The 14,373-nt window shown below is 41.8% G+C and overlaps 1 protein-coding gene across 9 annotated transcripts in view; it reads right to left on the minus strand.

Moving 5' to 3' along the window:
- The window catches only part of NOLC1 (nucleolar and coiled-body phosphoprotein 1), a 31,659-nt gene that overhangs the window by 9,914 nt on the left and 7,372 nt on the right, over nucleotides 1-14,373 (minus strand). For 4 of the 9 annotated variants that reach the window (XR_009522396.1, XR_009522397.1, XR_009522395.1 and 1 more), the window contains exon 13: nucleotides 12,590-14,273. Coding sequence is in view for 1 of the 9 variants with exons in the window: in XM_060034200.1 (XP_059890183.1) it covers nucleotides 14,115-14,273 (159 nt within the window). In the remaining 8 variants the exon portion in view is untranslated. Of the gene's footprint in view, nucleotides 1-4,577; nucleotides 4,681-11,838; nucleotides 14,274-14,373 lie in introns of those variants that run through there. The other 5 variants (XR_009522398.1, XR_009522394.1, XR_009522399.1 and 2 more) reach the window with 4 other exon arrangements.

A 14,373-nucleotide genomic window follows, 5' to 3' on the forward strand; every position in this document is an offset into this window, starting at 1 on the left:
CCTATAGTCTGATTTCTTCACAGCTGCCAAAGCAGTCTTTTTTTAAAAAATTGTGGTGAAATATATATACATCACAAAATTTGCCATTTTAACCATTTTTAAGTGTACGATTCAGTGGCATTAGTTATATTTACAATGTTCTGCAACCATCACCACTATTTCCAAAACTTTTTCATAACCCCAAACAGAAACTCTATCCATTAAGCAATGATTTTCTATTACTTGCACTTCATGCTCCTGATAACCTGCAATCTACTTTCCAACTCTGTGAACTGGCCTATCCTAGATATTTAATATAAATGGAATCATACAATATTTGTCTATTTATATCTGGCTCCTTTCACATTGCATAATCTTCACAAGGTTCATCCATGTGGTAGTATGTATCAGAACTTCATTCCTTTGTATGGCTTATTAATATTTCATTGTATGCATATACCACATTTTGTTTGTCCATTCATCATTGATGCACACTTTGGTTGTTTCTACCTTTTGGCTATTGCGAATAATGCCGCAATGAACATTATCATACAAGTATTTGTTTGAGTCTCTATTTTCAATTATTTGGGGTTTTATACATAAGAGTGAATTTTCTGGGTCATATGGTAATTCTATGTTTAATTTTTTGAAGAACCCCACAACACAGTCTCTTAAAAATATAAACTGATGTTGTTAGTCCCCTCCCTAAAATGCTATATTGCTTTCCAATTTCAAAACTTATTGTAAAGTTACAGTAATCAAGACAGTGTAGTACTGGCATAAGGGTAGACATAGATTAATGAAGTAGAACTGACAGCCAGACATAAACCCATATATTTATGGGCAACTGATTTCAGACAAGAGCCCAAAGACAATTCAATGGGAAAAGAATAGTCTTTTCAATAAATAGTGCTCGGACATCTGGACATCGACATGCAAAGAATGAAATTGGACCCCTTACTTACATACACACAGAAAATTAACTCAAAATGGATCATAGGCCTAAATGGAAAAGCTAAAAGCATAAAACTCTTAAAAAAAAAAAAAAGGAGTAAATCTTTGAGACCAAGGGTTAGGTAAAAGCTTCTTAGATATGACACCAAAAGCATAAGCAACCAAACTAAAAATAGATTAAACTTCATCAAACTAAAAGCTTCTGGACTTCCCTGGTGGTGCAGGGAAGAATCCACCTGCCAATGCAGGGGACACGGGTTCGAACCCTGGTCCGGGAAGATCCCACGTGTCGTGGAACAACAAAGCGCATGCGCCACAACTACTGAGCCTGCGCTCTAGAGCCCACGTGCCACAACTACTGAATCCCGTGGGCCTAGAGCCCGTGCTCTGCAACAAGAGAAGCCACTGCGATGAGAAGCCCGCACACTGCAACAAAGAGTAGCCCCCGCTCGCCGCAACTAGAGAAAGCCTGTGTGCAGCAACGAAGACCCAACGCAGCCAAAAGTACATAAATAAATAAATTTATTAAAAAAAATAATAAATTTATTAAAAAAAAAAAAAAGACTCAGGATGTTCCTTGACACTACAGATCCCCCCTTCACCAGAACACACAGGTTCTCTGAGAGGCTGTCAGAAAGTGGTCAGGTTTCCTGACCACCACAAGTCCATGAAGTCTAGAAACACCAGCAAAGAGACATTATACCATCAGGAATTCTTCCACTGGAAAATAATAAATACTATCATCTATGTTTCCAGACTTTGTGGACATCCTGTATACAGACTAGGACCACTGTCCTGAACAAAATCCAGTTCTGCTCTACTGTCCAGCCCACTCCAGGAGATTCCAGCAGACAATTTATCTTTCAAGGTTTCCAGTGATTCTGACTTTTTCAGAAACCCTCAGGCTATCTGGCAGCTCACATTTGAATTCTAAAGATGGGCCAGGTTCCAGTTCTCGCCTTACATGACTCCTAGGCCTCTGCATAACTCATGTTTCAGTGCCTACCAACATCATAGGACCCTTTAAAAAGCTCTATAGTACACTGAGTTATTTGTAGTGAGGTGGATGGACCTAGAGTCTATCATACAGAGTGAAGTAAGTCAGAAAGAGAAAAACAAATACCGTATGCTAACACATATATATGGAATCTAATTTAAAAAATGGTTCTGATGAACCTAGGGACAGGACAGGAATAAAGACACAGACTTAGAGAACTGACTTGAGGACATGGGGAGGGGGAAGGGTAAAGTGGGACGAAGTGAGAGAGTAACATTGACATATATACACTACCAAATGTAAAATAGCTAGCTAGTGGGAAGCAGCTGCATAGCACGGGGAGATCTGCTCGGTGCTTTGCAACCACCTAGAGGGGTGGGATAGGGAGGGTGGGAGGGAGACACAAGAGGGAGGGGATATGGGGATACGCGTATGCATATAGCTGATTCACTTTGTTATACAGCAGAAATTAACACAACATTGTAAAGCAATTATACTCCAATAAAGATGTTAAAAAAAATAACCATCTTATGAATGGATAAAGAAGATGTGGCACATATATAAAATGGCATATTACTTAGCCATAAAAAGGAATGAAATCGAGTTATTTGCAGTGAGGTGGATGGACCCAGAGTCTGTTATACAGAGTGAGATCAACTCGATGCTTTGTTATGACCTAGAGGGGTGGGATAGGGAGGGTGGGAGGGAGACGTAAGAGGGAGGGAACATGGAGATATATGTATACATATAGCTGATTCACTTTGTTGTACAGCAGAAACTAACATAACATTGTAAAGCAATTACACTCCAATGAAGATGTGAAAGAAAAACAATGAAATAACCATCTTAAATGTGTAGGTACCCAATAACATAGCTTCAAAATACATGAAGAAAAAGCTAACAGAACATAAAGGAAAAATAGACAAGTCCACCATCATAGTTGTTTCAATTTTCCCCTCTCAGTAATTGAACAAATAGAAAAATCAACAAAGATGTAGAAGATTTGAGCAACACTATCAATCAATTTGCCCTAGCTGACATTTATAGAACATTCCACCAGCAACAGCAAAATACATATTCTTTTCAAAAGCATGTGGAAGAGTCACCAAGAGAGACCATTTGCTGGGCCATGAAACAATCTCTATAAATAAAGGATTGAAAAATCAATATCAGGTCAACTATAGACCTAAACAAGGAAAACAAATAATAAAGCCTTTAGAATATAATATAGAATATCTTTATTATCTCAGGATAAGGAAAATTTTCTTAACACACGAAAGTACTAATTTTGAAAGGAAATATTAATAAATATGTTATATGAGTCAGAAATCCAATAGGAAACAGATGACACACTCAAATTAAAATGGTCTGAGAGGGACTTCCCTGGTGGCACAGTGGTTGGAGAGTCTGCCTGCCAGTGCAGGGGACACGGGTTCGATCCCTGGTCCAGGAGGATCCCACATGCCGTGCAGCAACTAAACCGGTGCACCACAGCTGCTGAGGCCCGTGCGCCCGGAGCCGGTGCTCCGCAACGGGAGAAGCTACCGCAATGAGAGGCCCACGCACCACAACACATAGTGGCCCCCGCTCGCCGCAACTTGAGGGGGCCCGCACACTGCAACAAAGACCCAACACAGCCAAAAATAAATAAATAGATTAAAAAATAAAATTAAAAATAAAATAAAATAAAGTGGTCTGAAACAATCTATAAGGATGTTACCATCACTTGGGCAAAAGCAATGAGAGTAAGGAGCAGGTTCAGAATCCCCAAGGGAAAGTTTATATAGGAGACTGTTATTTATTTATTTTTTTTGGCCGTGCTGCATGGCATGTGGGAACTTACCCCAACCAGGGATCGAACCTGTGCTCCCTGCAGTGGGAGCACGGAGTCTTACCACTAACCACTGGACTACCAGGGAAGTCCCGAGGAGACTGTCTTGAGGGGAGCAGTGACTTTTGATTTGAGAACACAGCAGTTTGGGGCTAGGAAAAATAAATACCTACTCTCGTTCTCCACCTTCTTCTGATTTCCTGCAGGGGCACCCCATTGGCCAAAACCCAATCAGGAGCCAAAAAGCAGAGAGCCAATGATGCAATTCCTAGAGGTCAACCTCCCTAGGCAAAGAGCCAGTGGAGAAAGGTGGATAGTGTATATGGAGAGACAAATGCAAGATATCTGGCATATCTGACTAAATAAAAAGTAAGCTCTCTTTCATCAAAAAAAAAATACAATAAAGTAAGGCAAGACAGAACTGAAGAAAATATCTATACAGCATAAAACCAACAAAGGAACTGTATCCAAAATATATAAAAAAGTCCCACAAATCAATAAGAGAAAAACAGAAAACCCAACAGAAAAATGGATGAAAGACTTAAGTAGACACCTTCAGAAAAGGAACTCCAAACAGTCACTAAATATATGAAAAGGTGTTCAACCTCATTAGTAGTCAGGGAAATTCAAATTAAAACCACAATAAGATATCATCCCACACCCAGAAGACTGGAGAAAATTTTGATTTGACGTGACTTACCTAGTGCTGGAGAGACTATGGAACAAAAGGAACTCTCTTGAGCTGCTGATGGGAATGTAAATTAGTAAATACCTTTGGAAAATTGGCATTACATGGAAGATTGAAGATGCACTTACCCTATGACCAGCACTTTCCCTTCTAGGTTTAAATTCAGGGAACTCTTGCACATGTACACCAACAGATACAAGAGTGTTCACAGCAGCATCACAACTTGAATGCCTGTTAATAAGTGAATTAGTAAAGAAATGGAAGTATACAGTGAACTACAACACATCAGAGAAATAAGCAAGTCGTAGGAGAATAGATACAGTGTGGTACAATTTATATAAAGTTTAAAAACAAGACTATATATTCCTTAGGGATATATATATATATATATATATATATATATATATAAAAGGCCCCTCTGTGCCAGGCATTAACCCTTTATTTGTTGGATTATGGAACAGTTCAAGGGAGGTGGTGTGTGTGTCTTAGAAAGAGGTCAAGGATTTGGAAATGAGAGGAGATATTCAGAGGGTACAGGCCAGCAACTATTTCCCAACCAGTATTAATATATTTCAATATTTTAACAATTGGTACTTATTAATGTTAATACTGGCTTAACATTCGGCCTTAACATACATACAAAGAGGGAATTTAACTGTGCTGGCAACATTCTGCTTATTAGGCTGAGAGATGGGTATGCAATTTTTCAATAAATTATTCTTTATACCTTTTTACATTTCTTAAATATTAACTAATACATTTTAATTTCACTTAAAATATATGTCACAGTTTACAGTAGTAAAAATAAGACGCTTTGCACGGCTTGAGGGATCTCATTTCCCCGATCAGGGACTGAACCTGGGCCATGGCAGTGAAAACCCAGAATTCTAACCACTGGCAACTAGGGAACTCCCAAGACACAGTTTAAAATTTAAAAATGTTATTAATTGCATCATGTTAGTGAGGAGTTATGTGCTTTGTACTCGTTCATCAAGTTGAGATCTAGCTTGAAAACAGAATTTGAGCTCCAGTTTAAGTTAGGTTTTTTTTTTAAGCACTTTATTTCTTCCTAATCACAAAAATTCTAACTCACAAGAATAAGGCATCTGGAAAGACAGCAAGCGTTGAGTGGCTGTCAGATGATTCTCTCTGGTTAAATTAGACTCAGAAATTATAGACTAATTTATCAACAATGAAAGACTACTTTGGGACTTCCCTGGTGGCGCAGTGGTTAAGAATCCGCCTGCCAATGAAGGAGACACGGGTTCGAGCCCTGGTCTGGGAAGATCCCACATGCTGTGGAGCAACTAAGCCCATGAGCCATAACTACTGAGCCTATGCTCCAGAGTCTGCGAGCCACAACTACTGAGCCCGTGTGCCACAACTACGGAAGCCGGCACACCTAGAGCCCATGCTCCGCAACAAGAGAAGCCACTGCAATGAGAAGTCTGCACACCGCAATGAAGAGTAGCCTTTGCTTGCCGCAACTAGAGAAAGCCAGTGCACAGCAACGAAGACCCAACACAGCCAAAGATAAATAAATAAATAAATAAATATTTTTTTTAAAAAAAAGGAAAGACTACTTTGAGTTCCTTAGTATGTTGATGAGCATATCCTAAATTCTCAGGTTGAATATTTCAGTTTGAGAGATGAAAAACGAATAATTGGAAGAGTGTTTTTTTATGTTCTGGTACAGCATTTGACTATAGTTTTTAAATCCCCCAAAAAGAAAAGGTCATCAATTTCTTATCCTTGAGTGAAGCAAATCATCAAGTGCTAGGAAAGTGTCAATCTCGTGGCAATAGAGACCTAATCACCAATTTGATCTTCTTAAGCATCTTGACATATTAGCCAGTACTTTTATAGTTCCAATATTTATTTATTTTTTTGCGATACGGGGGTCTCTCACTGTTGTGGCCTCTCCCGTTGCGGAGCACAGGCTCCAGGCGTGCAGGCTCAGCGGCCATGGCTCACGGGCCCAGCCGCTCTGCAGCATGTGGGATCTTCCCGGACCGGGGCACGAACCCGTGTCCCCTACATTGGCAGGCGGACTCTCAACCACTGTGCCACGAGGGAAGCCCCCAACATTTTTTAAAATTGAAGAATAGTTGATTTACAATGCTGGGTTTAATTTATGCTGTACAGCAAACTGACTCAGTTATACATATATATGTTCTTTTTCATTCTGGTTTATCACAGGCTATTGAATATAGTTCCCTGTGCTATACAGTACAAAGTTGTTGTTTATCCATCCTGTATATACTAGTTTGCATCTGCTAATCCCAAGCTCCCAATCCTTCCCTCCCCTACCCGCTCTCCCCCTTGGCAACAAGTCTGTTCTCTATGTCTGTGAGTCTGTTTCTGTTTCATAGATATGTTCATGTTGTGTTTTAGATTCCACATATAAGTGATATCATATGGTATTTTTCTTTCTGACTTACTTCGCTTAGTATGATCATCTCTAGGTCCACCCATGTTGCTGAAAATAGCATTGTTTCATCCTTTTATATGGCTGAGTAGTATTCCACTGTATATATACACCACATCTTTATCCATTCATCTATTGATGGACACTTAGGTTGCTTCCATGTCTTGGCTATTGTAAATAGTGCTATGAACACTGGGGCACATTGTATCTTTTTTTTGCCACATGCACACAGCATGTGGGATCTTAGTTCCCTGACCAGGGATCGAACCTGCGTCCCCTGCAACGGAAGTGTGGAGTCTTAACCACTGCACCCCCAAGGGAAGTCCTGTTTTTGAATTAGAATTTTCTCTGCATATATGCCCAGGAATGGGATTGCTGGATCACATGGTAACTCTATTTTTAGTTTTTTAAGGAACCTCCCTACTGTTTTCCATAGTGGCTGTACCAATTTACATTCCCACCAATCGTGTATGAGGGTTCCATTTTCTCCACACCCTCTCCAGCATTTATTATTTGTACGAGAGTCACTTAATGCCTTACTCTTCCTCACTGCTCCCCTACCTCCACCCCACCAACCAAGTTCTAGTTTTTTTCCTAAATATTTCTCAAATCTATCCACCTCTCTCCATCTCTCTATCTTGGCACCACTTTAATTCAGGTCACCAAAATGATCTCTCTCCTGGCCTACTGCAGTAGCCTAACTGGTCTCAAAATATCCGCTCCAAATCCCTTCAGTCTATTCTCATGCTAACCACATTTGGCTTTTCAGCATGCAAATCTGTCACCAGCCTTTAACACATTCGGTGATACTGATGGAATGTTTAATGTTAGTTGATTACTGTCTGTATTGGTAATTCTTTTATATATTTGAAATTTTCCCTAATAAAAAAAAATGATACCCACACATACACTCACTGTTATGGACTGAATGTTTGTGTTCCTCTGCCCCCCAGAATTTATATGTCGAAGCCCTAACTCCCAACATGATGGTAACAGTAAGCAGGGCCTTTGGGAGGTAATTAGGTTTAGATGAGGTAATGAGGGTACAGCCCCAAGATAGGATTAGTGTCCTTGTAAAAAAGAGACCAGAGGGGGGCTTCCCTGGTGGCGCAGTGGTTGAGAGTCCGCCTGCCGATGCAGGGGACACGGGTTCGTGCCCCAGTCTGGGAAGATCCCACATGCCGCGGAGTGGCTGGGCCCATGAGCCGTAGCCGCTGAGCCTGCGCGTCCGGAGGCTGTGCTCCGCAACGGGAGAGGCCACAACAGTGAGAGGCCCGCGTATCGCAAAAAAAAAAAAAAGAGAGAGACCAGAGAGCTTACTCTGTCTCTCCCTGCCATGTGAGGACATAGCAAGAAGCCTTCTGAAAGCCAGGAAGAGAGTTCTCACCAGGAACCAAACAGGCCTGCATCTTGATCTTGGACTTCCCAGTCTCAAGAACTATGAGAAACACATTTCTGTTGTTTAAGGCACCCAGGCTATGGTATTTTGCTATGGTAGCCCCAGATGACTAAGACACGCACACACTCTTCAACAGCTTCCCACTGCCTTCAGAATAAAACACGCCTTACAAGGCTCTACATGCCCCGGTCCCTGCCTCCCTCTCAAGCCTCATCTTATACTGCTCTCCTCCTTCCTCTGCCTTTCAGCTGCACAGACCCCTTCTGGGGTCTCCATCATGTTCCCTCTCACCAAAAGGCCTTTGCACATGCTGTGTCTTCTCACTGAAAAAAACACACAGCCCTGCTCATCTTGCACCACTGAGACAGGCTGGGACCTGGGACCCTTTACTGGAGTGCTTGCACCTAGACAAGCAACAGAATAACAAGAAACTATAAGGGACTATGAACAATAAGATATTAAAAGACAACAAACCAACTGCCACTTCTGAGGAGCCAGGAGCAAAAGCAGGGTACTCTGCATGATCCCAGCACCGCCAAGCGGGTGGGCAGACCACCTAAGCCACTCCTTCAGCCTAACCCACCCATCCACCCCCACCCTCACACCGCTTAAGGAACAAGCCCACCCTCCTCGGAGAGCGAGCAAGGGAACCCATTACTTGTTTTCCCTCCTTTGTGCTACAGCGTGGGTCCCAATAAAGCCTTGCCTGAATACCTCGTATGGTCTCTTATCAACTTCTGTTGATTAAAGAGTCCAAGGACCCAAGTCAGTAACATCAACACCTTCACCTAATTAACTCTCACCTTCAAGTCTGGGCTGAAACATCACTTCCTCAGTGAAGACATCTATTACCACAGTGACCCTATGTCCTGACTTGCCTGGGAAAGTCTCAATCCACACCTGCTCCTCTCAGCATAATTATCAATCTCTCTCCCTTCATTCTCAAAAACAATCCCAGTTTAGGGACTTCCCTGGCTGTCCAGTGGTTAAGACTTCGCCTTCCAATGCAGGGGGTGCAGGTTCGATCCCTGATCAGGGAGCTAAGATCCCACATGCCTCGAGGCCATAAAACCAAAACAAAACAGAAGCAATATTGTAACAAACTCAGTAAAGACTTTAAAAATGGTCCACATCAAAAAAAAAAAATCTTTAAAAAAAAAAAAAAGCATCCCAGTTTAGATGATAGATTACATGGCTACCCAGTCCGTGAGGGAGTATCACCACTATGTGGGCTACTTTCCCCTGTCACATGTGCTCGCAGCTCTTTGTACCTTGCCCTCATTGTACTGAAGTTTATATTTATACATTTATTTGTGTGGATTAATATCTTTGCCCCTCATTAGACTGGGTAAACTTTGGTTGCTGGGACTGTGTCTGGTTTTTTGTTCATTCATGATTTTGTTAACATCTCTCACAAATTACGTGCCTGGTAGATAGTAAGCACTCATATTTACTGAATGGATGAATTTCTGTGTCTGACAGGCTAATTTATTGAAATACTCTGTACCCTACCTACCCTCCAATACACTTAGAAGATGGAAGCCTGGCATATGTTCTCCTCAATCCTGCTGGGAGAGGAGGGGAGACAGAGGAGAGAGCACCAGGGCCTCTGAGCTCCCAGGCATAGGAAGGACACAGGTCTGCAGTTTCCATAAGCAGTGGGACCTGTGGCTGGCCCCCCTTATGGGAGCTCCAGTGCCCTGTTGGACCTGAGGGGAAAGTTGGGAGTTCCACATGAACATCAGGGTTCCTCTATGAGCCATGTTGCCTGTTGCTGGTTTTCAGGTAACAGATGACCTCTCATAGATGACAGACTCTCCTCTCCACTCTCCAGAACCAAGGGTCCTCAAGCTAGGACCTACGTCTTATTCATCTCTGTATCCAAAAGCTCATAGCAGGTGCTCCGAATTTGTTGAATGTTAAGTGGGGTAACACAATGCCAAGCTTCAACTATAGAGTCCAGCTCCCTGCAGTGTGCAAGGGCCCCACCTACTGGCCTCTTCAGTAATTGCAGACAGCTTAAGCCAGCTTTGCATGAGGCAGGGGGATAAGAACTCAGTTGTCAGTAGGGGCTTTGCTTTCCCTGCAGCTGTATTTAGTGCCAGGAGCACTGCATTGGACTAGCAATCCCCTAACACACTCAGGAGAACAAAATAAAGTATTAACTCCTCACTTGGGTACAAAAGGCCATTGCTACTGAATCCTCAGACAGTATTAACCTGCCCCTACTTACCACACATCCTCCACCTGATCCATCCTAAAGGCTCTCTTCTCCCACTGGGAACATTTCTTCTTCCTTTCATGGTATGTGCCTTCTTCCCCCCTGGCAGCTGCTACTCTCCTCAGAATCCTGGGCCAAGGTCAGTCTTTTGTTGCTGTCCCCTTGGGGGTGCTACTCTGACCCTTGGTGACAGGACTCAGCATGGTGTACAGAACTGTTCCCATCTCTGACTTCCCCTATTAGACACTGAGCTCTCAGGGAGTTCTATGGCTGGTACATAGTAGGCATTCAAACACTCTTAGTATTTCAGAGCCCCCAAATACTAAGGTTGAGACACCATGATCTAGTTAATATCCACCTAACAGGATTGGGTAGTAGTGAGGATATAACCTGTGAAACATAAAGCCACAAAAGGATATTGGAAAGTCTCCTGCTTTGTGTCCATATGAGGTACACTGCAGATGGGCATGAGCCATCATGTGTGTGATTCACTTAACGTGTGGATTTCAGCAACACTGCCAGAACCCATCAGCATAGGTAGGAATTCAGGTCCCTGAAACTAAACAATGAAATGGATAAATTAAATGTGGTATATACATACAATGGAATATCACGCAGCCTTGAAAAAGGAGATCCTGCCACATGTTACAACATGAGTAAACCTTGAGGGCATTATGCTAAGTGAAATAAGCCAGTCACAGAAGGACAAATGCAGTCTGATTCCACTCATGAAATATCTAAAGTAGTCAAAATCATAGCAATCTGTTGCACAACAATGTCAGTGCTAACACTAATGAACTATACACTTAAAAGTGGTTAAGATGGCAACTTTAATGTTGTGTTTTTTTACCACAATTTTAAAAAACTGAGCATTTTCATTTACCCAAGTGGCAAAGATAAACTTGTTTAAGTGTTGGCAAGAGGGCAAGCAAAGAGGTACTTTCATAAACTGTTGTTGGAACTACAAGTTGGTACAATGGTTTTGGAGAGCAATGATGAACAAACGTTAAATGTACACATCCTCTGACCCAACAATCACTCTTAGACTATTTCCTATAAAAATACCCACACAAATACTCAGTCTCACATATAAAATATCCACTATGGCACTATTTATAATAACAAAACACTTAAACAACCTGAACAGCTACCAATAAGGTACTACTTAAAATAATTTATGCTACTTCCATACAATGGGGTCATTAAAAATGAGCTCCAAAGTTATGAAACCCTGCATATAGCAAGCTACTCCATATGTGTGAGGAGAAAGGGGAGAGGATTCATGTAGTAGTACACACAGTGAAACTCTCTGGAAAGAGACAAAAGAATCAAGTCCCAGAAAACGGGGATAAAACGGAAATTTAATTTTTACTTTATACTATTAGATTTAACAAGTACATTTGAAAATGAAAGTATAAGGGGAGGAAAGAAAAATTACCAACTCATTTCTTTTCAAATGCTCTTAGATTAGTGGTTTTCAGCTCTGGTTGCTCTTTAGAATCACCTAGGAGCTTTAAAAAATCTTAACTCCCAGAATCCACCAGAGAGCACCAGGATCTGACTCAACCGATCAGCAGATGGGTCCCTGGGTATCACTGTTTTTAAAAGATCCCCAGATAATTCTAATTTTGAGCCAGTGTTGTGAAATCACTGATTTAGGCCAGGGTTTTGCAAACTGTAAAACGCCAGATAGTAAACATTATATCCTTTGTGGTCACATAAAGTCTGTCACTTTTTTTTTTTTAAACCCTTTAAAAAATGTAAAAGCATTCTTAGCTCCTGAGCAACACAAAAACAAGCCATGGACTGGATCTGGCCCATGGGCCACTTTGCCAATTCCCCAAGTTAGACTACGCACAGGCTGGTCTATTACCTGGACAAGGCACCATGAGACAAGGTATCATGAGATAAGGAATAGTCAAGAAGGCTCCACACTGAACCCACAAGTCTGGGCCCCAGCCCTCCAACTAGCAACCAAGTTGTTCTGTTTTGAGTGGAGGTGGGAGAGCTTTGGACTCACATTAATAAAACTCCCAAGATACATTATAAACCAGCCAGCTTATTACTTTTTAGTAAGATGTAGAACTTTTACCATGCAGACTGAATACGTATGTCAGCGTGAAGAGCACATTTTCTTCCTAGAGGCAGTGACACAGAAAACCAGGTTATCTGTGGAACCCAAACAAGGGGAAGCTATCCTTAAGTTACAACTCATCCATAAAGCTAGGGCACACTTTCCCAACACAGGGACAGACCAGCCCCAGAGAACTTGGAGAACTCGTCGACTTTCCTCCCTATCTTACTCTGGCTGAGCACTGCCAACAGTCACCTCCTACAGCTTTATGATCAGCCTGCTTGGCCTAAGAGTCGTATCTCTGCTCACTGTTTTTTACTGTTATCTCCACTGTTACTGAGAATCAAGGTTCTGAAGGGGGCACATCAGTTGCTCCCGTGCACCAACTACAAGACACAATAATCCTGTTAGGATGCTCTCCCAACACCAGTCTAACTCAAGTATTACCAGATAAAATGCTTTGTAATGATTCTTCTCATCCTCCATTTACAGGTTACCTATAAATTCACTTGAATAATGTAACCTAATTCCTACTGAGGATTAAGGTTTTTAATTATAGGTTTTCTCCTTTCACTTTCTTGATCAGTGATCCCCAACCATGTAGGAGTTAATGAAACCAAGAAACTAATTTTGTGTCACCACTGCTACCAAGACAGAAATACCAAGTGATATGTGCTTTTCAGATTAAATTAACGCTATTTTGTTCTCTAAAATGTAAAAAAATAAGATGTAGCCCTCAATTTAGTATTCGACACTCTTAAAGGTCAAGCCAATCAAAAATTGTCTTTGAACAATAAAAAAGTTTATGCTTTCAAATTAAAAAACACATATCGCAAACATTATGTAATAAGAAAATTATAGCAAACGAAATATTCAGACTGACCCCACGGCATTCACACCACACCAGAATTTTGCCTGAAACAAAACAGTAAATTTTATCCGCCAAAGTAGGTAAGTCCATGCTGGCTGAAAACTTCAGTCCTAGACCCCACGAATGAGGTACATAGTTCATGCTTAACAGATAAATACATTAACCAGTCTTAGCCACCCCTCACCAGGGCCCTGAGGGGTAGAAAGGATGAAATGTGGACACAAGCACTCCCATAGACAGAATTCTCCAATTGTAAAAATTCATAATGTGACCTTTACCACATCTTGGAAGATAGCTGAGATTTTAATCTGTGAACCCACCTCTGAAAACCACAACAAAAATCAGTAAGAAATAATCTAATGTAAAATATACAAATTTCTCAGTATGAGAACTTCCACAAAACAGGGAGAATGACAACTAAAACAATTTTTCTTAAAAAAGAACACTCCCCTTACCTTGTCCTTGCTACCCAACACTCAAAAACAAATCTGTACAAAACCACAAACACAGAAAAGGACCTTAGAGGATGTTACGACGCAAAGCCTTCAGACCTAATCTAAACTGCTCTCCTCACTGAGACCCTCCCCCGATAGAGCTGAGGGTTCCCAGGTCCACTGGGGAAAGTGAGTGGTCTCAGATCATCACCCCTGCTGTGCTACAGATGGTCCACGGTCACTCGCTGTCAAACTTAACAGAATTGACTTGGACAGAGATGGAGCCTCCCCGGTAACTGCCCCGCTTCTTCTTGGTTTTCTCATGCCGGAAGGATTTGCCTTTGGTGAACTTCAGAACTTGATTGGCTCGCTCCCCCCAGTCTCCGGTTGCACCCCGCTGGTAAGTAGAGACAGGTGGTTAGCACACAGAAGGACAACGCCAGGGCCCTGTCAGTTTCTTCTCCCTGCTCCAGGCAACCCGAACCCAGAGAACCTCC

The sequence above is a fragment of the Delphinus delphis genome, chromosome 16, assembly GCF_949987515.2.
Source record: "Delphinus delphis chromosome 16, mDelDel1.2, whole genome shotgun sequence".
NCBI classification, from domain to species: domain Eukaryota; kingdom Metazoa; phylum Chordata; class Mammalia; order Artiodactyla; family Delphinidae; genus Delphinus; species Delphinus delphis.